The 24220-nt window shown below is 41.9% G+C and overlaps 1 protein-coding gene across 3 annotated transcripts in view; it reads left to right on the top strand.

The window, feature by feature from the left end:
• CEP89 (centrosomal protein 89) overlaps positions 1 to 22735 on the top strand; it is a 75224-nt gene extending 52489 nt beyond the window's left edge. For 2 of the 3 annotated variants that reach the window (XM_005692244.3, XM_018062264.1), the window contains 5 exons: positions 8211 to 8378; positions 8922 to 9063; positions 10455 to 10544; positions 16160 to 16329; positions 21499 to 21695. In XM_005692244.3, coding sequence (XP_005692301.2) covers positions 8211 to 8378; positions 8922 to 9063; positions 10455 to 10544; positions 16160 to 16329; positions 21499 to 21676 — 748 coding nt within the window. In that variant the 3' untranslated portion in view covers positions 21677 to 21695. Of the gene's footprint in view, positions 1 to 8210; positions 8379 to 8921; positions 9064 to 10454; positions 10545 to 16159; positions 16330 to 21498 lie in introns of all 3 variants that reach the window. The other variant, XM_013971319.2, reaches the window with a different exon arrangement.

Here is a 24220-nt window from a genome sequence, read left to right as displayed (position 1 = left end):
AACTCAGGAGGACATAAGAGTGTTCAGTGGTTGAGGTACCACTAGATTGGAGACAGGAGGCAGTATGGGGGGATATATTTAATCAGAAGTAGTAGTTGGAGATAGGATATCTGAGAATCTTCCCCAATTGATGACAATACCTGGGTTATGCCACGACGGTTTCCTTCAGAGGACTAAAGTGGCAGCAGGTGTTAACAGGGATATTGTGGTCCCTTGAATGTTAACTTCAAGGTGCTGGATATAAGCAAACTCTATGGAATCTAGAATTTTCTTACTGGAGAAAAGCTCTTTTAGAAATGAAGTCAAATAAGGATATTTTTCCAGCCCAAAGTGAGTGTCAACCATGCAGCAGATGTGCATTAAAGGCAGTTCTAAAATAGAAGGCATAAATCAGGAGGAAAGTAACTCAAGGTGGGGCGTCTGAGGAGGAGGATAGAACTAAGACTAAAAGATAGTGGTAAATCTGTGGATAAATGTAAATAAACATTGATTCTATATACCGATAATGATAGTAGCTCTAGGGACTTAATACATAGAATTGAAATGTACAACAAAACCAGCATATAATTAGTGAGGCGGTAAATGGAATTTGTGTTCTAAAGTCTATCATTTAGAAGATGGATAAAGGTGTTGATTTTATTATTTGAAAATATGTGTGATGAAATTTCTGGGAACAGTATGTATTTAACGTCTCAACCAGTATAAGGAAAAATGATTTAAAAGCTTATCTAAATGATGGCAAAAAAAATAACAAGTGAGAAAATGGAAAACACAAAGTAAAATATTAGATTGAAAGGCGAATAGATCAGTCAGAGGAAAAGTGAAGTGGAGAAGTTCATCACTCAGGTCCTGGAGGAAGTATAGAGCACTCCTTGCGGGGTCATGTGGGAGGTCAGGGTTCATCACTCAGGTCCTGGAGGAAGTACAGAGCACTCCTTGTGGGGTCGTGTGGGAGGTCAGGGCAGGTGCAGGCAGAGAGAAACTGGCAGCACCTGGGGCACATGCCTTTATTGGGGGTCCATGAGGAGTGCTTTGGGGTTCCTGGGCTAGAGCCAGAAGAGCAGAGTTTTGGTAAGCTTCACAGGGGGTGGGGAAGGATCTTACCTGAAGGGTGCACAAAGGGAAGGCCCTGGGAGATGGGGAAGAGTGCCCATCACAGGCGTCGCTGGGGGAGTCATGCCGTGAACTTGCATTGACTTGTGGTTCTGCTGGCTGTTATCTAGGGCCTGTGTTCCAGAGTGGGCCTAGTGTTTCTTCAAAGCCCTGCGGGCCTCTTGGCCACACAAAATGGATGCCAAGGCAGCAGTGTCGTGGAGTGGTTTACCAGAACTCTACAGCAGCTCTGTGTTGCCTTTAAGATGTACACCTCAAGCCTAAAGACACAGGAAGTTCAAAAGCAAAAGGGCAGAAAAAGCTATACTACTCAAATACAAACCAAAAGAAAAGTGGTAAATTACATGAATATCTGACAAGATAAATGTTAAGGGAAAAAAAACTCTACTTAACAAAGAGGATCAGTTCATAAGGATAAAGGGTTCAGTCCATCAAGTAGATGTTTAAATTTGTGTGCACCCAGAAAAAAGTTCATTCACATCAAAACATTTGGAAATTTAGATGAAATGGTCACATTCCTTGAAAAATATAGCTTGTCAAAACCGACTCATAAAGAAAAAGAATACCTGAATATTCCTTTGGTCATTAAAGAAATTGAATCCAAAGATCTTCCCTTGAAGAAAACTACAGACTTAGACACCTTCACGAGAGAACTCTGAAATATTCAAGGAGGAAATAATTCCAGTCTCACATAAGCTCTTCTTCAAGAACAAAGAGTTAATGCTCTCTAATTCATTTTCTGAGGTAAATACAACCTTGATGCCAAAAGCCAACAGTGATGGTTTAAGAAAGGAAAATTACATTTCATTTTCACTCATGCATCTAGATGTGAAAACTCTAAAATGAAAGTGAAAGTCACTCACTCATGTCCTATCTCTACGACCCCATAGAGTCCATGGAATTCTCCAGGCCAGAATTTTTGAGTGGGTAGTCTTTCCCTTCTCCAGGGGATCTTCCCAACCCAGGGATCAAACCCAGGTCTCCCGCATTACAGGCAGATTCTTCACCAGCTGAGCCACAAGGGAAGCCCTAAAAAAAAAAAAAAAAAAAAAAAAAGCCTCTAAAAACAGTATTAATAATAGATATGAACTTCCTTAATAGTTGTATTAAAAAATAAAACGATAGTAAATGTCACTGTTAGTGGTGAAATGTTGTACGCTTTCCTATTGAGACTGGAAACAAGACAAAGATGCCCTCTGATACCATTTCTAAACAACACTAACAGCATTGGTTACGAGATGGAAACTAGTGCCCATGGCAAGAAAAAAGTTATAAAGTTTGGGAAGAAGGAAATGATAGTGTCATTATTCATAGATGATACAATTCCACATATAGAAAACAAATCACAGATACATCATTAGAAATAATGGATTTTTGCACTGCAGTAATCAAAACAGCATGGCAGGGGCTTCCCTGGTGGTCTGTTGGTTACGAATCCGCCGCCGATGCAGGGCGATGTGGGTTCGATCCCTGGTCTTGGAAGCTCTCACATGCCACGGGGCAATTAAGACCATGTGCCACAACTACTGAGCTTGCATTCTAGGGCTGCAGCTACTGAAACCCACACACCCATATTCTGCAATAAGAAGCCACTGCAGTGAGAAGCCAGCTCGCCGCAGCGAGAGCGAGCCCGCACACAGCAACAGAGACCTAGCACAGCCAGAGAAATAAACCAGCATGCTACTGGCAGAGAAAAAGACATGAATCCGTGGAGAAGAACAGAGATCCCAGAAAGAAACCCGCACACCTCCAACCACTTAATCTTCGACAGAGGAGGCAAGAATATGCAATAGGGAAAACCTGGCCTCTTCAGCGAGTGGTGGTGATAAGGTGGACAGCCGCATGCAAACCAATGAAGTTAGAACATACGCTCTCACCATGTACAAGCTGTATACCTAACGGTGATTCATGGTGAGGTTTGACAACAAAAAAGAAAACAACAAAATTCTGTAAAGCAGTTATCTTTCAGTTAAAAATAAATTAATTTAAAAAAAAATTCAAAGTGGCTTAAGGACTTAAACATAAGATGTGATACCATAAAACTCCTGGAAGTGAACATAGGTAAAACATTCTCCAACATAAATCCTACCAGTGTTTTCTTAGATCAGTCTCCCAAAGGCAGTAGAAACAAAAACAAAAATAAACAAATGAGACCTAATCAAACTTTCAAGCTTCACCACAGCAAAGGAAGCCATGCATGCGTGCTCAGTCGCTTCAGTCATGTCCAACTGTTTGCAACCCCATGGACTGTAGCCCGCCAGCCTCCTCTGTCCATGGGATTCTCCAGGCAAGAATACTGGAGTGGGTCGCCATGCCCTCCTTCAGGGGATCTTCAGACCTAGGAATTGAACCTGCATCTCCTGCATTGAGGGGGATTTGTTACTGCTGAGCCACCAAAGAAGACCCAGAAGCAAAATGAAAAGACAGTCTACAGAATGGGGGAAAATAGTTGCAAACGATGCGACCAACAAAGGTTTAATTTCCAGAATAAATGAATAGCTCATACATCTCAATAGCAAAAACAACAACAAAAACCAGTTGAAAAACAAAAGACCTAAAGAGACGTTTCTCCAAGAAGACATACAGATAGCCAATATTCACATGAGACCTTGTTCAACATTGCTAATTTTGAGAAGTAAAAATCAAAACTACAGTGAGGTATCACCTCATGCTGGTCAGAATGGCTATCATTAAAAATTCTGCAAGTAACAAATGCTGGAGAGGGTGTGGAGAAAGGGGACCCTTCTACCCTGTTGGTGGGAATGTAAGTTGGTTCAGCCACTGTGGAAAACATGGAAATTCCTTGGAAAACTAAAAATAGAATTACCATATGATCCAGCAATCCCACTCCTGGGCATGTATCCAGACAAAACTAGAATTCAAGAAGATACAGGCACCCCTATGTTAGCACTATTCACAATATCCAAGACATTGAAACAACCTAAATGTCCCTCAACAGATGAATGGATAAAAATGAGGCAGTACATATAAATTAGGTTGGTGCAAACATAATTGTGGTTTCAGATTGTGAATTTCAAATCATCATAACTAGGCTCAAACACATCTTTATTTATCGAAAGTAGGAATCATTAAAATCAACACATTTTTGCCAATGAGAAATAAGTTTGTTCCTGTAGCATGAAAATCTGTGCAGAATGCAACGAACTCCTGGAAAGCATTTCCTGCTAGTTGTGAAAGCATTTTCCCTCCAAAAAGTTGTCAAGATGCTTGAAGAAGTGGTAATCAGTTGGCAAGAGAGGTCAGGTGAATATGGCAGATGAATCAAAACTTTGTAGCCCAATTCGTTCAGCTTTTGAGGTGTCGGTTGTGTGACGTGTGGTAGACAGTGTTGTGGAGAAGAATTAGGCCCTTTTGACCAGTGCAGTCGTTGCAGTTTTCAGTGCATCGTGATGAGTCGGACACGACTGAGCAACTTCACTTTCACCTTTCACTTTCATACGTTGGAGAAGGAAATGGCAACCCACTCCAGTGTTCTTGCCTGGAGAATCCCAGGCTCGGTGGAGCCTGGTGGCCTGATGTCTATTGGGTCTCAAAGAGGCGAACACGACTGAAGCGACGCAGTAGCAGCAGCATCGATTTGCTGAGCATGGTTCTCAGATGCAATGGTTTTGCTGGGATTCAGAAAGCTGTAGTGGATCAGACAGGTAGCAGACCACCAGACAGTGGCTGTGAGCTTGTTTTGGTGCAAGTTTGCTTTGAGAAGTGCTTTGGAGCTTCTTCTCAGTCCAACCACTAAACTGATCATCACTGGTTGCCTATAAAATCTACTTTTCATCACAGTCCAGTCAAGAAATAGTTCATCGTTGTTGCGTGGAGTAAAAGATGACGACACTTCAAAACAACCATTTTTTAAAATTTCCCGTCAGGTCACAAGACACCCACTTACCAAGTTTTTTCACCTTTCCAATATGCCTCAAATGCTGAACAACTGCAGAATGGTCGATGCTGAGTTCTTCAGCAACTTCTCGTGTAGTTGTAAGAGGATCAGCTTTGATGACGCTTTCAATTGTTCGTGGTCAACTTCTGATGGCCGGCCGCTACACTCCTCATCTTCAAGGCCATTGTCTCCTTTGCAAAACTTCTTGAACCACCACTGCATTGTAGTTTCATTAGCAGTTCCTGGGCCAAATGCATTGTTGATGTTGTGAGTTGTCTTTCTTGCTTTATGACCCATTTTGAATGCAAATAAGAAAGTAGCTCGAATTTGCTTTTCTTCTAACGTCACTTCTATGGTCTATAATAAATATAAAATAAACAGCAAATAATAAGTCATTAGCAAAAAACATAAAGCAAGGAATGCACATCAAAATGATGTACATAACCACACTGAAGACTGTGTTCCGATATCAAATGGCAGAGTTCAGCGATACAAAGCCACAATTAACTTTTGTACCAACCTAACGCAGGGGACTGCTACTCAGTCATAACAGTTAACAAAATAACTCCATTTGCAGCAACATGGATGCAACTCTATAAGTGAAGTAGAAAGAAAGATAAATACCACATGATATCACTTATATGTGAAATCAAAAATAGAACACGAACTTACCATGAAACCGAAACAGAGTCACAGACGTAGAGAACAGACTGGTGGCTGCCGAGGGGGAAGGGCGTGGGGGAGGGGTGGATTTTAAGTTTGGGGTTTCAGATGCACACTTCCGTTTATAGAATGGATAAATAAGGTCCTGCTGCATAGCACAGGGAACTATAGTTAATATCCTGTGATAAAGCATAACAGAAAGGATATGAAAAAGAATGTGTGTGTGTATATATATATACACATACATGTATATATATGTCTGAATCATTTTGCTGTAGAGCAATAATTAACACGTTACAAATCAACTATAGTTCGGTTAAAAATAAATAATAGTGAACTCTTGCAAAGTTGGTAGAAACAATTTATAAAAAATTAATCATAGGGGACTTCCCTGGTGGTCCAGTGACTAAGACTGCACTCCCAATGCAGGGGCCCAGGTTCAATCCCTGGTCAGGGAACTAGATCCCACATGCCTCAACTAAAGATCCTGCATGCCACAGCTAAGACTCCTGTGCAGCCAAATAAATAAAAAATATTTTCTAAAATTTTAATCCTATTTCTTTGTAGGAATAAATATACAGACAGTGACATTTTGAAGAAGAATCCCTGCCCGCCCCTCCGCCAAAAAAAAGGAAAGGTGGAAGGGAGGTACTATTAACAAAGCCTCACAAATAGGAATAGAAAGATTCACAGTATTTTTATTGGAAAAATCACTAAACTTTATTGATAATTTCACTGGGTAAAGAATGCCACATTGATGGGTTTCTGCTTTTGCAGTTTTTTCCCATTCAGTTTACAGATATTCTCCATATGAAATGCTACATTTTACTTGTTTCTAAGTTTGTTCCATTAAGCAATGCCCCAGTAAACTTTCTTGTGCAGATTAGTCAGTTTCTCTAAATATATAGGTAGAGGTGGCATTGTTTGGCCATAGAGTAATGCACGTTTTAGATTTTGACATATTGTTCTCTGAGGTAGCTGTGCACGCCCACCAGCACTTTCCCAGCATTTCCTGTTATCTTTGGTTGCTCTTCATTATGAACTTTTTGATTGATTTTGTGAACTTATTGATTTTGCTACCAAGTGAGCAATGAAAACACTTTTAAATAAAATTCTAAAATCCAAACAAAAAACAGCAAAGAACCAGGAGGGAAAGATGGAAGGAAGGGGTAGTTAGGAAGTTTGGGATCAACATGTACACACTTCTGTCTTTAGAATGGATAGCAAACGAGGACCTACTTTGTAGCACAGGGAACTCAAACTCTGCTCAGTGTTATGTGGCAGCCTGGATAGGGCTGGAGTCTGGGGGAGAATGGATACATGTATATGTATGGCTGTGTCCCTTTGCTGTCTATCTGAATCTATCCCATTGTTAATCTTTACTCTAATATAAAATAAAAAGTTTATTAAAAAAACAGCAAAGAAAAAGATAAAAGGTGAGTTTAATTCAAACCTCAATTCTGTGGGTTTTGTCCACTCTAGACTGACTAAAACCAGTCAACTAGGAAACAGTGGAAAAGTGGAAACTATTTAGAAAATTACTGACTGTTTAGGGAGCCAACTCAGGCTGAAGGCGTTGAAATTGTGTGGCGAGTGAGGCAGACCCCAAACATATGCAGTGTGAGGCTTGTTCATTAGCCAGCCAGCCAGGAAGTAAGCCCCCTGTGGTACCCAAAGAGACTCCGCGGTACCTGGAGAGACCCCATCTCTCAGCATGCCGGGCAGCCTCTGGGTGTGTGGCCGCACCTATTCATTCTCGGTTATTTCAGGAAAATTGAGCAAGAAAACCAGTGAAGGAACAACTCTTCTCTCAAGCATCATTTTGCCAGAATTTATGCTATTTGTATGCCCTCCTTGTTTTATTGTTTGTTTGTTTGTTTTATCAGAAAAACATAATTATTTAAGTCTGAAATGTTTGTTTTAGTCTTAGGATCTGAGGGAGGGGCAATTATAGCTGTGTTAAAAAAAGAGCTGTCTTAAATTCTTTCTGAAAGGAGTAGAGTATTTGTTTTTGTTGTTCAGTCGCTCAGTTTGCGACCCCATGTACTGTTAGCACGCAGGCTTCTGGAGTTTGCTCAAACTCATGTCCATGAAGTCAGTGATGCCATCCAACCATCTCATCCTCTGTCATCCCCTTCTCTTCCTGCCTTCAGTCTTTCCCAGCATCAGGGTCTTTTCCAATGAGTTGGCTCTTCGTTCGCATCAGGTGGCCAAAGTATTGGCGCTTCAACTTCAGTATCAATCCTTCCAGTGAATATTCAGGATTGATTTCCTTTAAATATATTTATATACATACACAGAGACATGAACAAAAATTGTGAGCAGAAAAAGGGATGAGATCATTACCATCAGAGGAGTATGTCCACAGCCAGGCCCTCTCTGCTGCCCTCCAGGAACTCCCCACCAACTCCCCCAGGGGCTGCCTGAGGCTGTTCCCACAGAGGCCTTCAAAGGACCCACCCAGGCTGCCTGGCAGTGGCTACCTCATTCAACCTCACTGTGTTGGATGCAAGCTTGTGATATTTTTGTCTATCAGCCAGTTGCAGAAAGAAGAAGAGAAAGAAAATGCTGAGATGGAAGAGTTGATGGAAAAGCTGGCAGCCCTACAAGTGCAGAAAAAGAGCCTGCTCTTAGAGAAGAAAAACCTGACAGCTAGAAACAAGGCAGTGGAAGCCGAACTCGAAAAGGCGCAGAAAATAAACAGGTGGGGTTTTTTTCTCTTAAACTGTTGTTTTTTTAATAGTTAAAAAAGACCATTGATTATTCTACTTCATATTCTTTATCTTTTCTTATTCTCATATTGGCAATGAAATAGAAAGGGATAAATGAGATTATTAAATATCAAAATATAAAATATGACCAACGTTATAATGATGACCCTTAAGAATCTGAAATTTCTTGAAGTTCTTTACTAAGGTTTCCCAAAAGTCTAATCCAGGGATTACTGGATTTCTTTTTTACAGATACCTTTTAAAGAACACAAGCCAAAAAATTAATATAATATTAGCCTGTTACTTGTGTTAAACATTTTACAATTTCTGTTGTCTTGAAGTCAATAGTTAATGCTTCCTTTAAAATTAAATTCAGGTACCTATTCTCACTTTGAAACTTCATGGAAGATTTAGATTGATGAAGAATACACTTAAATGCTCGCATACTTGCAGTTTTTATAATACAGATATTCACTGTGCCCTGGCCATGCAGGCTAATACATTTTTTTATTCCACCATTTGGGGGAACTCTCTAGGAGATCTCAAAAGAAAATTGATGTCCTCAAAAAGCAGGTGGAGAAAGCCATGGAGAATGAAATGTCTGCTCACCAGTACCTGGCAAATCTTGTCGGCCTGGCAGAGAATGTGACCCAGGAGCGTGACAGTCTTGTGCTTTTGGTAAGTTTCCTCACATGCACCACAGCTGAGAACCTGGCACAGCCAAGTACATAAATACTTTAAAAATCAGGTTTAAAAGAGAAGAATTCTATATGTGTTCAATAGAATTCATCCCAGTGACACAGTTTATAGGGGCACAAAGAGGCAGCAACAGCAGGAGTACTAACCCCTACTTTACCCTGCCCTGGGCCTTGTGAGGGCCCCTTATATCTTACTTTACTGATACTGGCATCTTCATTTCTAATCCTGCCTTTAGGATGGGTTTTCCATGTGACTTGTGGCAAGTTTTATTACCTGGGTCTTAGTTTAACTTTCTAGAAAATCAATTGACACTATTATACTACCTTAGAAGGAATGCTCAGCTTTACTTAAAAAGAATTTTCTTTTACCATTTGAAACAGTTAATTTATAATACATAGACGTTTATGTCCTGGGTATTAATCTAAGTCATTCTACTTTATGACATCCCTCTTGGATCTCCTGCCTGTCATATTTGGTTTGGAGAATGGCATTGTGCCTTCATCTTGTTATCCTTAATTTTGTTAATTACTCAAATAGTCAAGTGAGAAGTTTGTTTGCTGTTGGGATCCTTTAATGGACCGGAACCTGGTGATCTGGAGTCCACGATAAGAAAGTAAAAGAGAGAGCCAGAGGGAGGGAGAGGGAGAGAGAGAAAAGAAAGACCCAAGCTCTGATGGAGCAAAGGTGCTTTAATGGTCTTTCTGTGAGTATATATAGGCTATTGTACAGGAAATTTCTTTCGACAATGGTAAAGATCAGCAAACCAAACGAACAGTACCCGTTACCAAGGGAACAGGGATTAATCATGGTCACAAGGTCAGGAGACAATCCGGATCTCAAGAAAGGGGATCGAGACTAAGCAGTTTTGTCTTTACTGAAGGAGATTCAAGCCTGTCTCATATCATAACCTCAGTCCTGGGAGCGGCTTGCCACTCCACTGGTCTCTGACAACAGAAACTAATAAGGATCAGAGGATTTATGAGAAACAGCACGTAGGAATCCTCCTGTTAAATGTTCCCTGATAATTTGCATCTTGACACTTACTCCTTGGATGTGATGGAAGGAATGGTATATTCCCCGAGAATAGAAAAGGTGCTGAAAGTTTACATCCCCCTTGTCTGAGGGATTTGGATTTGCCGTTGGGTGCAGGAAGGGCGCCCAGCGTGCCATTCTTGGCTGTTCCCCTCCTCAGCAATTGGTCCAAGGTCTGCCCACAGCCCTCACACAGGGGTTAGGAATCTGGAGATGGGAAGTGGCAGAATGGTAATACTCTTTGTAATAATACTCTTAGCAGAAGAATGTTTTAATATTTTAAGTTTTCCATTAAACTAAGAACCCTTTGTTGTTTTTCTTTTTGCTTTACTCCGTAGGCTAAATGTTTAGAAAGTGAGAACCATGGCGTTCTCGACAGAATGACAGAAGACAGTATTCGCTTGGGAAGGCTGAAAGAGAAAATCAAGGTACGCAGACATTTAGCCAGTTTCACAGGGAAACTGGCTACCTGGGCTCAGATTTCCGGGTTTAAGAAAGTGACCCATTTTGCACACATGTATCACTAATCGTCCACAGAGTAAAGCAGTTTTGGTTTCTCTGGCAGAAACAGTAATTCTTAAAAAGTTTTCATTCATAAACTTAAAAAAAATTTTATACTTTTGCTACTGTATAACATTTCAATGAATATCCTCTTATACCACTAACTTTATTTTAAAATCTGCTCAATGGTTTCCTTCGTAAAGTGATTAGATTTTTAGGATCTCATGGGATTTGGACTTCGAAAGTCAATTTGTGCACATTTTTCAGCAACTCTGGTGCTAATAGCATAATGGCTGTAGTTTGGGAGTTTACCATCATCTAGACTCACAAAGTAATTTGACTAATGGGTTCTATACCATTTCTCATCAGAACCTAATCCACCAGCTCAATTTATTTTTTCACCATTGCCGTAACAATAATCTGCTCTGGCCACCTGTTTTCAATAGCACCATCATCCCTCAAGTATCTCTACGTCCTTAGCACAAGCCCCACCTTTGCCCCTGACCTCTCCACCATCCCAAATTGGTCCACCATGCCTTTGGGTACTGATGTTTCAGAACCAGTAAATCCTCTGCATCTTCAGCTCTCCTCCAGCATTTTCTTGATCTGGTTTTCTTTTTTTTTACTTTTTATTTTGTGTCAGGGTATGGCCAATTAATAATGTTGTGATAGTTTCAGGTGAACAGTGAAGGGACTCAGCCACACGTATACATGTATCCATTCTCCCCCAGACTCCCCTCCCACCCTGGCTGCCACATAACATTAAGCAGAGTTCCATGTGCTTGCTGTACAGTAGGTCCTCATTGGTTATCCATTTCAAGTCTAGCAGTGTGTCCAGGCAACCGTGGATTCGTCTCTAAGTCTGTGAGGCTGTTTCTGTTTTGTAAGTTAATTTGTATCGTTTCGTTTTTAGATTCCGCATGTGAGGCATGTCATATGATACTTCTCCTTCTCTGTCTGACTGACTTCATTCCATATGATACTCTCTAGGTCTGTCCATGTTGCCGCAAATGACATTATTTCATTCTGAGTAATACTCTATTGCGCTACATCTTCTTTATCCACTCTCTGTCGATGGACATTAGGTGGCTTCCATATCTTGGCTGTTGTGAACAGTGCTGCAGTGAACACTGGGATGCATATATCCTTTTGGATCATGTTTTTCTCCAGATATGGGCCCAGGAGTGGGATTGCAGGGTCACATGGTAGCTCTGTTTTTAGTTTTCTAAGGAACCTCCATACTATTCTCCATAGTGGCTATACCAATTTACATTCCCACCAACAGTGCAGGAGGGTTCCATTCTCTCCACATCCTCTCCAGCGTTTGTTGTTTGTGGATTTTTGATGATAGCCATTCTGGTTGGTGTGAGGTGATATTTCATGTTAGTTTTGACTTGCATTTCTCCAATGATTAGCAGCGTTGAACATCTTTCCATGTGCTGCTTGGCCATCTGTATGCCTTCTTTGGAGAAATGTCTATTTAGGTCTTTTGGCCGTTTGTTGGTTGAGTTGTCTGTTTTGATGCTGTTAAGCGTCATAAGCTGTTTGTAGATTTTGGAGACTAATCCCTTGGTGGTCACATCATCTGTGAATATTTTCTCCCAATTTGTGGATGGTCTTTTCATTTTATCGTTTCCTTTGTTGTGCAAAAGCTTTTGAGTTAAAGTAGGTCCCGTTTATTTTTTTATTTCCATAATTCTGGGAGATGGATTGAAAAAGACATTGCTGCAATATATGTAAACTTTCCTGGCATAAATGAAGAATCGAATCTATGTCTTGAAAGGAAAACTGATCCAGGATGGACCTAGAAAATTGACACCAAGACCTGCGACTTCAAGATAAAGAAAAATTACCTCGGGAAATTCGCTGGTGGCCCAGTGGTTAGGACTCTGCATTTCCACTTCAGGGGACTCAGCTTCAATCCCTGCTTGGGAAAGTAAGATCCAAAGCTGCTTGAGGTGACCAAAAAGAAAAAAAGGAGAAAAAATACCTTGGACACCCAGGCAAAAGATCAAGACATAAGAAAAGAAAGTCATGTTGACTTCATACTTCTCAACAGCAGCACTCTATGCCAGAGAGCAGTGGAATTCTACCTGTGAGTGCTTAAGGGTATTACACTCAACCAGGCTGCTCACAGATAGTGCTGACCATGTAAGAATTCTGGGAACCTTTTTTTTTTTTCCCTCATAAACCTTTCCTAAGGGTCAAACAGCTTGAGTTCAGCCAAGAAATAATTGGGCAAATTTCAGAAAACTACTGCTCATGAGCAAAGAATATATCTAACTGTGAACTAAGACTTTTAGAAAGCAGGCATAAAGCTGATGCAATAAAATATAGACATAATACAACCTGACAATGTAGAAATAAAACCAGCAAGGAAGAGAGATAGGTGAATGGGGAAGAAAGATAGAAAATAGAATGAACTTGCTGATTGCTTTATCTGTAATAATTAAGAGGTCAAAGGATACGGTTTAAAGATGAAAAAATCAGGGACTTCCCTGGTGGTCCAGTGGTTAAGAATCTGCCTGCCAATGCAGGGGACACGAGTTTCATCCCTGGTCCCAGAAGATTCCACATGCTACAGGGCAACTAAGCCAGGCTGCAAGTACTGAGCCCATGCTCTGGAGCCCTGGTGCCACTACAAGAGAAGCCCCCACAGTGAGAGGCCAGAGCACTCCAACCAGAGAGCAGCACCTGCTTGCCACAACGGGAGAAAGCCCACATGCAGCAGTGAAGACCCAGCACGGCCAAAAATAAATAAATAGCATGAATGGACCTAGAGATCGTCACACTGCGTGAAGTCAGACAGAGAAGGATAGATACCCGGTGGCATCCCTTCTATGTGGAATCTAAAAAGAAACGATACAAATGTACTTACCAAACAGAACGAGACTCACAGACTTAGAGAACAAACTTATGGTTGCCTGCACACACTGCTGTATTTAAATTGGATAACCAAAAAGGACCTACTGTGTAACACAGGGAACTCTGCTCAACGTTATGTGACAGCCTGCATGGGAGCGAAATTTGGGGGAGAATGGATACATGTATATGTATGGCTGAGGCCCTTCTATTCACCTGAAATTATCACAGCATTGTTAATAGGCTGTACCCCAATACAAAATAAAAAGTTTAAAAAATAAATAGAATGAGGAGAATAATGAAAAAAATAAGTAAAAGTAGAAAATAATGTCTTTACAAAAATATAAAAATCAAGTAGGAAGAACTTAGCATATTTAAATAGAAGAGTGAAGAAAAAATTGTTCAGAGCCAACATTATGTTACTTTCAATAAGTGAGAGGAGTAAGGACATGTAATATAAAGACATAAAAATAAAAGTAACTGTAAGAATCAAAAGAAGTTCATACCTAAATAGCAAAATACAACAGCAAAAAAGAGCAGAGAAAATCAGCTACATTAAAGTCTTAAAAAATGTGTGTAGATAAAACAATAAAACATAAAATTAAGACCAAATAAATCTGCCATATAAGAAAATATAAATGAGCTTAATTTACCTATTAAAAGAAAGTAAGCAAAACACTATTTACATGCTAGAACCAAGAGACCATAAGGAACAGTACTTCAGAAAGATTAAAAGGATGAGAGAAGATAATACAGATTTATGCAAACAAGAAGAAAGCCAAGCTGTGATCTTTACATCTGCTAAGAGAAAATTTGGGCCAAAGCACTAAATGAAACCAAACAAAGGGGAAAAAAGGGTGGGGGGAGGTCTTAATAATGCTAAAGACTACAGTTAATAATAGTAGTTATTGGGACTCCCTGCTGTCCAGTAGAAAAGGCTTCCCCTTCCAGTGACGGGGGTTCGGGTTCAATTCCTGGTTGGAAAGCTAAGATCTTATGTGCTTTAAGGGCTAAAAAATCAAACAGAAGCTATATTATAACAAATTCAATAAAACACTTTAAAAATGGTTCCCATCAAAAAAATTTTAAAATATATATATATAGTAGTTATGAATATTTCTGTACTAAATAACACCAAAACTTATAAACTACAGGAGATACAAGGGGAAATGGAAGCTTAGTGGAGCTTTAATCCACTTCTCTTAGTCCAGGACAGATCACAATGTTATACAAGAGTAAACATATAGAATTTTACAGCATAATCTATAAGGTATATTTATGTGTATATACCTATGTGCATGCGTGCTAAGGCACTTCAGTCGTGTCTGATTCTGCGACCCTATGAACTGTAGTCTGCCAGGCTCTTCTATCCATGGGATTCTGCAGGCAAGAATACTGGAGTGGGTTGCCATGTCATCCTCCAGGGGATCTTCCCGACTCAGGGATCAAACCCACGTCTCTTATGTCTCCTGCATTGGCAGGCGAGTTCTTTACCATTGGAACCACCTGGGAAGCCCCTATATGTCTATGTCTCAATAGACGGAGATATATATAGAGCAGTCACAAAAATTGATTATAGATTGGCTACCAAAAAATAAAGTTTCGGTAAGCTTCCAAAGTAGAAATAAGATAGATATCTGTTGACCAAAAAAATGAATACCAGAAATTAATAAATAAAATGAGACTGAAAAATATTCTTTCACCTGGACATGTAAAAACTGCAGTAAATGAATGACTCTTGGGTCAGCGAAGATGTATAAATTGAATGTCATAATTTCTCTTTTTTTAATTTTGTTATTGGTGTGTAGTTGATTTACAGTGTTGTGTTAGTTTCAGGCATATACCAAAGTGAGTCAGTTATATATATATATACACACACACACACACACACACACACATCCCCCCTCTTTTTTAGCTTCTTTTCCCATATCGGTCATTACTGAGTATTAAATAGAGTTCCCTGTGCTATATACAGTAGGTTCTTTTTTTTTTAAGCTACTTTTTAATTGAAGGATAATTGCTTTACAGAATTTGTTTTCTGCCAGATTTCAACCTGAATCAGCCACAGGTGTACATATGTCCCCTCCCTCTTGAACCTCCCTTCCAGCTCCCTCCCCACCCCACCCTTCTAGATTGTCGCAGAGCCCCTGTTTGAGTTTCCTGAGTCATCCTATAGTAGGTTCTTGGATGTCATAATTTCTAATGAGAACTGAATATTTTGTGACTCTAACTACAAAATTAAATCTTTGTAGTTGAACTACAGAGTTAAAATCTATGTGACAGCAGTTTTGGAAATGCTCAGTGGAAAATCTATTAACCTTAAATGCTAAGCAATAAATGTATAAGAAGGAAAATAAGTGAATCAGGCTTTTATCTCAGTCGTCTGTTTTCCAATAGAGTGTGACATTCCTTGCCAAGTCTTTCAGTTTTAATTTTTATTTGTAGCATGTAAAAAACTAGGCATGGTACAAGTCAGAAATTCTTTTTAATATGCTTGAAATTCTTTTATTACTTTGTGATGACTTTTGTGATCCAGCTTGCCCTCCCGGATGAGACCTGTCCCGGGGTTACTCAGCTCAGGGGCTCTGATAGGCCCAGGAGTGGGGAAGGAGCACATCCACAAGGCCAGCCGCCTGGGCCCCAGGCAGCGTCGCCTCACTGAGTCCATCCTCGTCCCCAGGGGTACAAGAAGCAGATGGCACTGAAGCTGGGCAACATGAACCATCATCTGACAGAGCAGCAGGAGGACTTTGCTAGCAAGACAGCTCAGTACCAGCAGGAGATGAGGCACCTCCATCGGATGCTCCTGGACAAGCAGGATGTCCTGGACAAGGCGCTGCAGCAGAAAAGGTCTGGCCGCCCCCGCCCCCCAGTGATGTTTGTGATTTTTAAATGTTTGGTAAGATTTTCCAGTAACATGCTCTGGACCCGTTTTTTGTTCATTTGATTGCTCATTTTTGTTTTTAACGTTTCAGTTTTATCTGATTTTAATGTTGGTCTTGATTTTTTTAATATTTTTTTACTTTTGGCTGCACTGGGTCTTGGTTGCAATGTGTGGGCTTCTCGCCCTTGTTATGGAGCGCAGGCTTTAGGGCTCAGGAGCTGTGGCACACAGGCCTAGCTGCCTTGTAGCAGGTAGAATCTTTCCAGACCAGGAATCAAACCTGTGTGTCTCCTTCACTGACAGGTGGACTCTTCACCACTGAACCACTAGGGAAATCCTGACCTTGTGTTTTATTTCCTCCTCCATTCTCTCTCTCTTTTTTTTTTCTTTTAAAAGATTTCCCCTAGTAATTGACATGTAACCTTGTATAAGGTATGCAGTGTGATGGTTTGATATACGTATATATTGTACAACGGTTATCATAATAAGGTTAACATAGCCTTCACTTCACGTAATCACCATTTTTTGTGGTGGTGGTGAGAACATTAAAGATCTGCTCTCTTAGCAGCTTTCAGATATACAGAACTGTTAACTGTAGTCTCCATGCTGTCTCCATTAGATCCCAGGTCTTCATTTTCTTCTATCCCTGCCTTAAAAATTCTTGCTGTTTGAATACTGGACTTCCTAAATCAATCCAGTCCTCTCACTGTCCTCCCCCTCTCCCCCTCTTTTCCATCTCTTCAATATATTTATTTTATTCCATCTTCTTGGGAGACTTTAAATTTTTTCGATTAAATATTTTATTTCTGCTGTTACATTCCCATTTCTGAGAACCATAAAGTTTCAAATTCTTCCCTTTTTGTAAGATCACAGTCAGAAGATTGTGGGTATATCATGTTCGCTGTGGCTCCCCATGTGACAGAGAGGGTATTGCCAGTGTGTTGAAACCCAACCCCGGGAAATAGCGCATATGTTGTGAAGGTGAGCATGGCGGTCCCCTCAAGTAGTCTGGGTCCACGTTTAAGTTGGCCTTTTCAGAATGGCTGTGTTGTCTTTGACAGACTGGAACATAAACTGATACATGGAGAGAAAGCATGACATTCAGATGTGATTTTCTTCAAGTTATGATAGAATCTGTGTATGAGATAGATACCAAGCAGAATGCAGACAGCTGTTTATTTTCTGTCAGCCAGATGCTTTTTAATGCCAGGCAGAGTAAACTGTTATCTAACAGGTTTTCTATAGTCATAGAAGTTCTTACCACCATGAACGGTCATTTTGTAAAAGTTGGAATGATACCAAGTTTCTTGCCAGACAAGTGGTTTAGAATTGCATTAATAGAATGGAACTTTGTTTTATACTTTTCCCTTATTCTATTTTTTTGCCCTTTAGTGGTTCAAAAATTAGACATTTTGTTTTTATTCTTTTAGTGGTTTCCTTTGAAATTTATGGCTACTTAACATTAAAATATCTAAAATTAATCAGCGCCTCTACTTTTCTACCACCAAATGCAAGATCTAACGATCTAATCTAATCATTTCCCACTCAGCATATATGCTATTTTTGTCTATTGTCATTACATGTAAGTACAGATATATGAAGGTGAAAAGAAAAGATCTATTTTACATCATCATTTTACCCCCAGAAACTGCATATTACTGGTTTTAATAGAGGTGTTTATTTTGATTCATCCACAGTGTATCAGTTTCTTTGCTTATTATTTTTTTCTTCCCATCTGAGACCCTGTTTCTCAGAGTATTTTTCTCCTTCCTAAAGTACATACTTTAGAAGTTTCTTTAGAGACAGTAAGCTTTCTTAGTTTTTGTCTATCTGACAGTGTCTGCACATTGGCCTGCATCCTTATGAGCTGATGTTTGCTGGAAGCTGGATTCTACCTCAACAGTCTTTTCACTCACCACCTTTCACTGTCTCCTCTGTTTCATTATTACTGCTGAGAGGTCTTTTTTGTCATTTTTAAAACTAGATGATCCACCATATCTCTTGCCTCTTTTAAGATTTCCTCTTGACTCTTACAGTCTGCAATCCACTCCAGTTCTATTGCCTGGAAAATCCCATGGGCGGAGGAGCCTGGTGGGCTACAGACTGTGGGGTCGCAAAGAGTCGGACACGACTGAGTGACTTCACGTCACTCCACTTACAGTCTGCAGCTCCACTGTGTTGAGTTTTTAGAATATTTATTTATTTATATGGCTGCACTGAGTCCTAGTTGTGGCATGAAGGATCTTTGATCTTCGTTGTGGCATGCAGGGTCTAGTTCCCTGACCAGGGATCAAACTTGGGTCCCCTGCATTAGGAACACAGGGTCTTAACCAATGGACCACCAGTGAAGTCCCCTCCATTGTGTTTAACTGTGAGTTGGTTTTACTCAACTACTTGGTATAAGTTATTCTCTATATCTGTGATTTTGTGCCTTGCATTACTTCTTGACATTTTTCAGTCATTATCTCTTGAAATAAGTCTTTTCCCCTTATTGCGTCTAGATTTCCTTCTGGAACTCAGATTAAATGTATGTTATACCTCCTTACTGAATCTTCCATGTGTCTTATCTCTTACATTTTCTGTCTCCGGGGATTCTTTTTTGGCGGGGGGGGGGGGCGTCTACACTCTGCGTAATTCTCCTCAATATTTCTATTTACTAGTTTTTTCTTCAGTTTTGTTCAGTGTGTGTTTAACCTGGACATTGAGATGTTTTATTTCAACAACTGTATATTTCAGTTTCAGAAGTCCTATTTGGTTCCTTTGAAAACCTCCCTAGTGATTTTTAAAATAAATTCTTGATCTTTGCTCATCTTTAGTGCATCTTTTATTTCCTTTATTCATAGTTATTTTATATTCTGTGCCAGCTTCTCTATCTGGAACTTGGGGGTCTTGTTGACTCTTGCCCTATGTGGCTTATTTCATTCTATGTACTGTAGTTTTTTTACTATGAACCCATGAATGGTTGAATTTTCTCTGTGGAGTCCTGGGGGTCTGGCTTGAGGACATTTTTCTCCAGAAAAGGTTTGCATTGCTTCTCTTGGTGCCAGAGAGTACTTTCAAACCTATGCTGCTGCTGCTGCTGCTGCTAAGTCGCTTGTGTAGTCACTTTAATTTTATTAGTAACTTAAAAAAAAATCTACTGTAGTGCTTTTTTTTTTTAAATACAAAAAGATTTTAAAAATATTCACAGGGAATTCCCTGGCGGTCTAACGGTCAGGACTTCGTGCATTCACTATGGCTTCAGTCCCTAGTTGCGGAACTAAGATCCTACAAGCCGTGCGACTCAGCAAAAAAAAAAAAAAAAATTCTCAATGCCATTATTACATTTATAATTAATGTTTAACTTTTTTTAACATATATTTTTCTGTTTGCTCAATATTCCACTTCATTAATTCTGCCTCTGGTTGTGTCTAATGTACTTTTAACTCTTCCATTGAGTTTTTTCCCTGATTGCCTCAAAGATGCCTTTTTACTTTTGGTTCACTCCAGTCAGGGCCTGGGGATGCTTTACAGTGGGGAACAATGTAGATTCAATGTAGATTTGTTCATTTGAGAACAAATCAGTAACTATAGCCCCCAAGGAGCCTCTCAGAGCAGCTTTCTTTTGAAGACTGGCAGATTTTTCCACCCAACCTTCCTGCCTTTGAGGGTTCTTCACCTATATCCACTTACCTGCATAATTCTGGGATACAAAGTTGAGTGTCACTAGGAAGAAGAGGAGAGAAACGTGGCTGTGAGTCAGCCCTGGGATTTTCTGTTGTACCCAGTTTGCATGGGCCCAGGACTAGTCTCCTTTCTTTGGAAGTCTGGGTTTCTATAGAGCATGGGCTTTTGTCCTCAAAGCAATACCAGCATTTTGTTGGCCTGCCTCTGCTTCAGTTTAGTCTTCATATTTTTTTTCTGCCCTTAGAAATTTCCTTCTGACTTTGTTTTGAGTTTAGCTGTAAATTATCATGATGTTGCAAACATTTGGGTGTTTTGTCTGAAAACAGAAGCCTGGGGATTTTTATACATAGTTTAATTAAATAGTACCCAACACTCAGCATCATGGACTTTGGAAGGAAGCAACAGTTCACAAGGAAAATGACATTGAATGAGTGGACATGTCACTGGCCTCCCTGAATCTTGGTCCCCTCCTCTTTTTATTTATTTTTTGTTTGTTTGTTGTTTGGCTATGCATGTGAGATCTTAGTTCCCCAACCAGGAGTCGAACCCAAGCCCCCTGCACTGTTGTCCTCCTCTCTAGACAACAGTTCTAAGTCCATCCGGTAACCCAGTTTCTAGCATTTTGCATAACCAACTGGCAGTGTCCATGAAGGAGCCGCCTCCCCAGCTGTGCTGTCCTGCCCAAGGCCTGCTCCTCCTCCAAGGCTGAGGCTTGCTTTTCCCTCCCCATGGGGCTCTCATGAGGTAGTGGCTGCTGTCTGGCCTGCCCCCTCGGTGGGCCCTCTGAGGACATGCGTGCCCTGTCTGCCCTGATTCCTCGGTTCCCCACGCGGGGCCTGTCACAAGAGCCCTGGCTCAGGATTTTCCTTTTTCAGCGGCCCTGGATCCCTCTGGACACTCGCCCTCCTGGCATGTAATCTGGGCCAGTCTTCACCGTGTCCTGGGCTGTGATCCCCACTCCCCATAGTCCCCTCCTTGCCCCCTGCCTCACTCTCTGTCTGGGCCCATCAGTGGCTCTGTGGATGGAGGCATGGCAGGTACCTGAGTGTTGGCCGGGTCACAGTGGGGACAGGCAGAGGGGACATAGAAGAGGCCTGCAAGGCCCACAGCCAGGACGCTGTGCTGTGGGTCAGCCACTGTAGTTATTACATGGTACTGTTGTACATTAACACCACAGAGAACAGAGGGTGTGTGCAGTGGTGCCAAAATAAAGGAGAGGCGAAACGGAAGAGAGCTCAGCCGTCATTTTCAGCCTGCGCCTTTGTGTTGTGTTTGGTTTGCAGGGCACTCCCGGTTTCTTTCAACACTGGGAGTCTCTGCTTCAGAACCCACACACAATGGGCTCTGTTCTCTGACGTAATCATTCTTCCCTTTGGGTCCTTGTGACTTTGCGATTCTTGTGGGCTCTGTAAGTATTTATTAAATTGTGTTATTTTAAACATTTTCTTTGTATTACTTATTTCTCTCAGAGAAGTGGAAGGTGAGCTGGAAGTTGTGTGGGAGTCCACGTCCAAGGAAAACCGGAGGATCCGAGAACTTCTCCAGGCCACGCTGGAGAGGACAGACCCCTGGGAGAACACCAGAGCTTCCGAGGACCGCTGCCTGGATGTTATCTCTCAGCAAGACGTGCTGGATGCTGTGACATGAAGCCACCGCCTACCACTCTCCAGGGCCTGCGGGAGCCCCCCGGGCAAGGGCCCCTGGGGGAGGGCTCCGCCTTACCCAGGACAGGGAGGGGTGGAGGGAGGGCAGATCCCACCCAGATCCCACCCACCCCCGCAGGTCTCTTGAGAAGAAATAAATGGTCTCAGAAATTTAACCCAGGTTTTTACATTTTTCTCTATTTTAAAATTGTGCTGCTGAGCTATATTTAGCCAGTACACACCCTCTGACCATATTGCCACTGAGCTGGACTCCACTGCCCCGCTGAGACCCACTGCTCAGGCTCACAGGTGACCTGGCAAAGCTGGCTGGCCTCCAGGGGAAGGGCAGGCAGGCCCAGCGCTCAGCCTGCCCTCAATGAGTCAGTTTAATTGGCTGAGCCTTGGATGGAAGCAGCAGCAATGAGACCTGTGCATTCACGCTGGGTGGTATTTTATTATTTGGTAAAAACAGGGGCTGGTCTGCATGCCCCATGAAGTTGTACAAACTCTGTGCTGCCCTCTCCCCGCCAGTCCTCTATCCTCCTGGGAAGGTCATTTTCCTGGGGCCATGTCGCCTTCCTCCTCGTTTGAGAGCCTTGACTTTGGGCACGATGGGGGCGGGGGCGTCCCTGCCCCACTGTCACCTCCGAGAAGGGCGGAGGGCCGTGCTCCTACCCTGCCCTGTGCCGCCTCCTCAGGGAGATCACCCCGGCCTCTCGGACCGTTCCCAGGACGTCCTGGCGGTAGTGCCAGCCGTCTGGCGCTGCTGGTCCCCAGCACGCTGGCCAAAGGCTGCAGAAGGTCCTAAACAGTGTATGAGTGTAGAGTCCTGTCACATCCTTGTACTGAACCCCTCACAGCCAAGGCCTGTGTGGTTTCAGGTGGGGAGACAGACACCCCCACCCCCGCAGTTGCCCTCGGTCCTGTATGAATTGCACCTGTGCTCTTTGGTTGCTCAGTGGGAAGTTGAAATAGAAAATCATTGTTATTTTACACTTAAAAAAATGTTTTTTAATTGGAGGATAATTGCTTGACAGTGTTGTATTGGTTTCTGCTGTACAACGACAAGAAACAGCCATAATTATATACATACATACATATGTGTGTATATATATCCCCTCTCTCTCGAGCCTCCCGCCCCTCCCATCCCAGCCCTCTAGATCGTCGCAGAGCACGAGGCTGAGCCCCTGGTGCTCCACAGCAGCTTCCCGCTAGCTAGCTGTCTTACACATGGTACTGTATGTGTATCAGAGCTACTCTCTCAGTTCATTCCACCCTCTTCTTCCCTGACTGTGTCCACAAGCCTGTTCTCTGTGTCTGCCTCTCCATTCCTTCCCTGCAAATAAGCTCATCAATGTGATTTTTCTAGATTCCATATATATGCATTAACATACAATATTTGTTTTTCTTTTTCTGACTTCACTCTGTATAACAGGCTCTATCCTCTCATGTACCCCAGCGTTCATAGCAGCACTGTTTAGCCAGGACATGGAAGCAACCTAGCTGTCCATCGACAGATGAATGGATAAAGCTGTGGTACATACAGACAGTGGAACATTACTTAACCGCAAAAAAAGAATGAATTTGAGTCAGTTGTAGTGAGGTTCTTTTACATTTTATTAAACTTGTTCAACAGTGTAAAAAAGTTATAATTTATTTTCATTTTATAGGTGATAGAAAGACTCACCAGGATATAAAACTATGTATCATCTCCTAGGAGATGACCTAGTGCATAACTTTGCTATTATTTACAGGGGATTTGTACCAACCATCCAATAATCTGTAGATAGGCTGACAGGCAGCAGCAGCCCCAAGAGCCTCCAGATCAGTGCTGAGGTGGATTGTCTGTGGGACAACGCTGTTGTCCTGTCACCTAGAGGACCATGTTTATATCCCTGTCTTCTTCCTGCCTTCAGGGAGAACATTTTATTCCCTAAATGAATATTTTTATATTTTTTATATTTTTATATTTCTGCTTTGTCACATGTTACAAATATACTTCGCAAGTTCAGTGACCTCTGGATCTCATCAGTGTCCAGCAGAGAGGGCGCTCGGGCTCTGCCAGCCTCCCACTGGGTGCCATAGCAAATGGGCAGGGTGAGTTCGGAGTCTGGGATGCAAAGGAGGGTGCAAAGCAGGCAAAGTAGTGAAAGACAATGCAACTGAGAGGCAGAGAGCCCAGCTTGAGCTGGAACACCCCAGCCTTGCAGGACGGACGGGATCTCAGGAGCTGCAGAGGGGCAGATGGGCTGGGGTTGGAGCTTGGGGTGGCCAGTGAGGACTCAGCAGGAACTGGTCCCATTCTCTTGGCCTGCTGAGTCTTTATGGGATGCTAGAAAGGTCCTGATCAGGTTGAAAGTAACCCACGGCAAACAGAAAACATGACCCAGGGACCCAAGTGAGCCCTGCCACCTTTGGCACTATTTTCAAGCAGCCCTGGGGAAGTCAGGACTGAGTGCAGAGGGGGCCGGGTGCAAGTGTGGGCGTGGCTGTGCGTTTGGTGTGACAGCAGGTGGGGACGGGGGTGCTGTCCTGTTTCCCAGTTGTT

The sequence above is a fragment of the Capra hircus genome, chromosome 18, assembly GCF_001704415.2.
Source record: "Capra hircus breed San Clemente chromosome 18, ASM170441v1, whole genome shotgun sequence".
Classification (NCBI taxonomy): domain Eukaryota; kingdom Metazoa; phylum Chordata; class Mammalia; order Artiodactyla; family Bovidae; genus Capra; species Capra hircus.
Note: the sequence above shows the minus strand (reverse complement) of the source record. Positions and strands in the feature narration are given on the sequence as shown.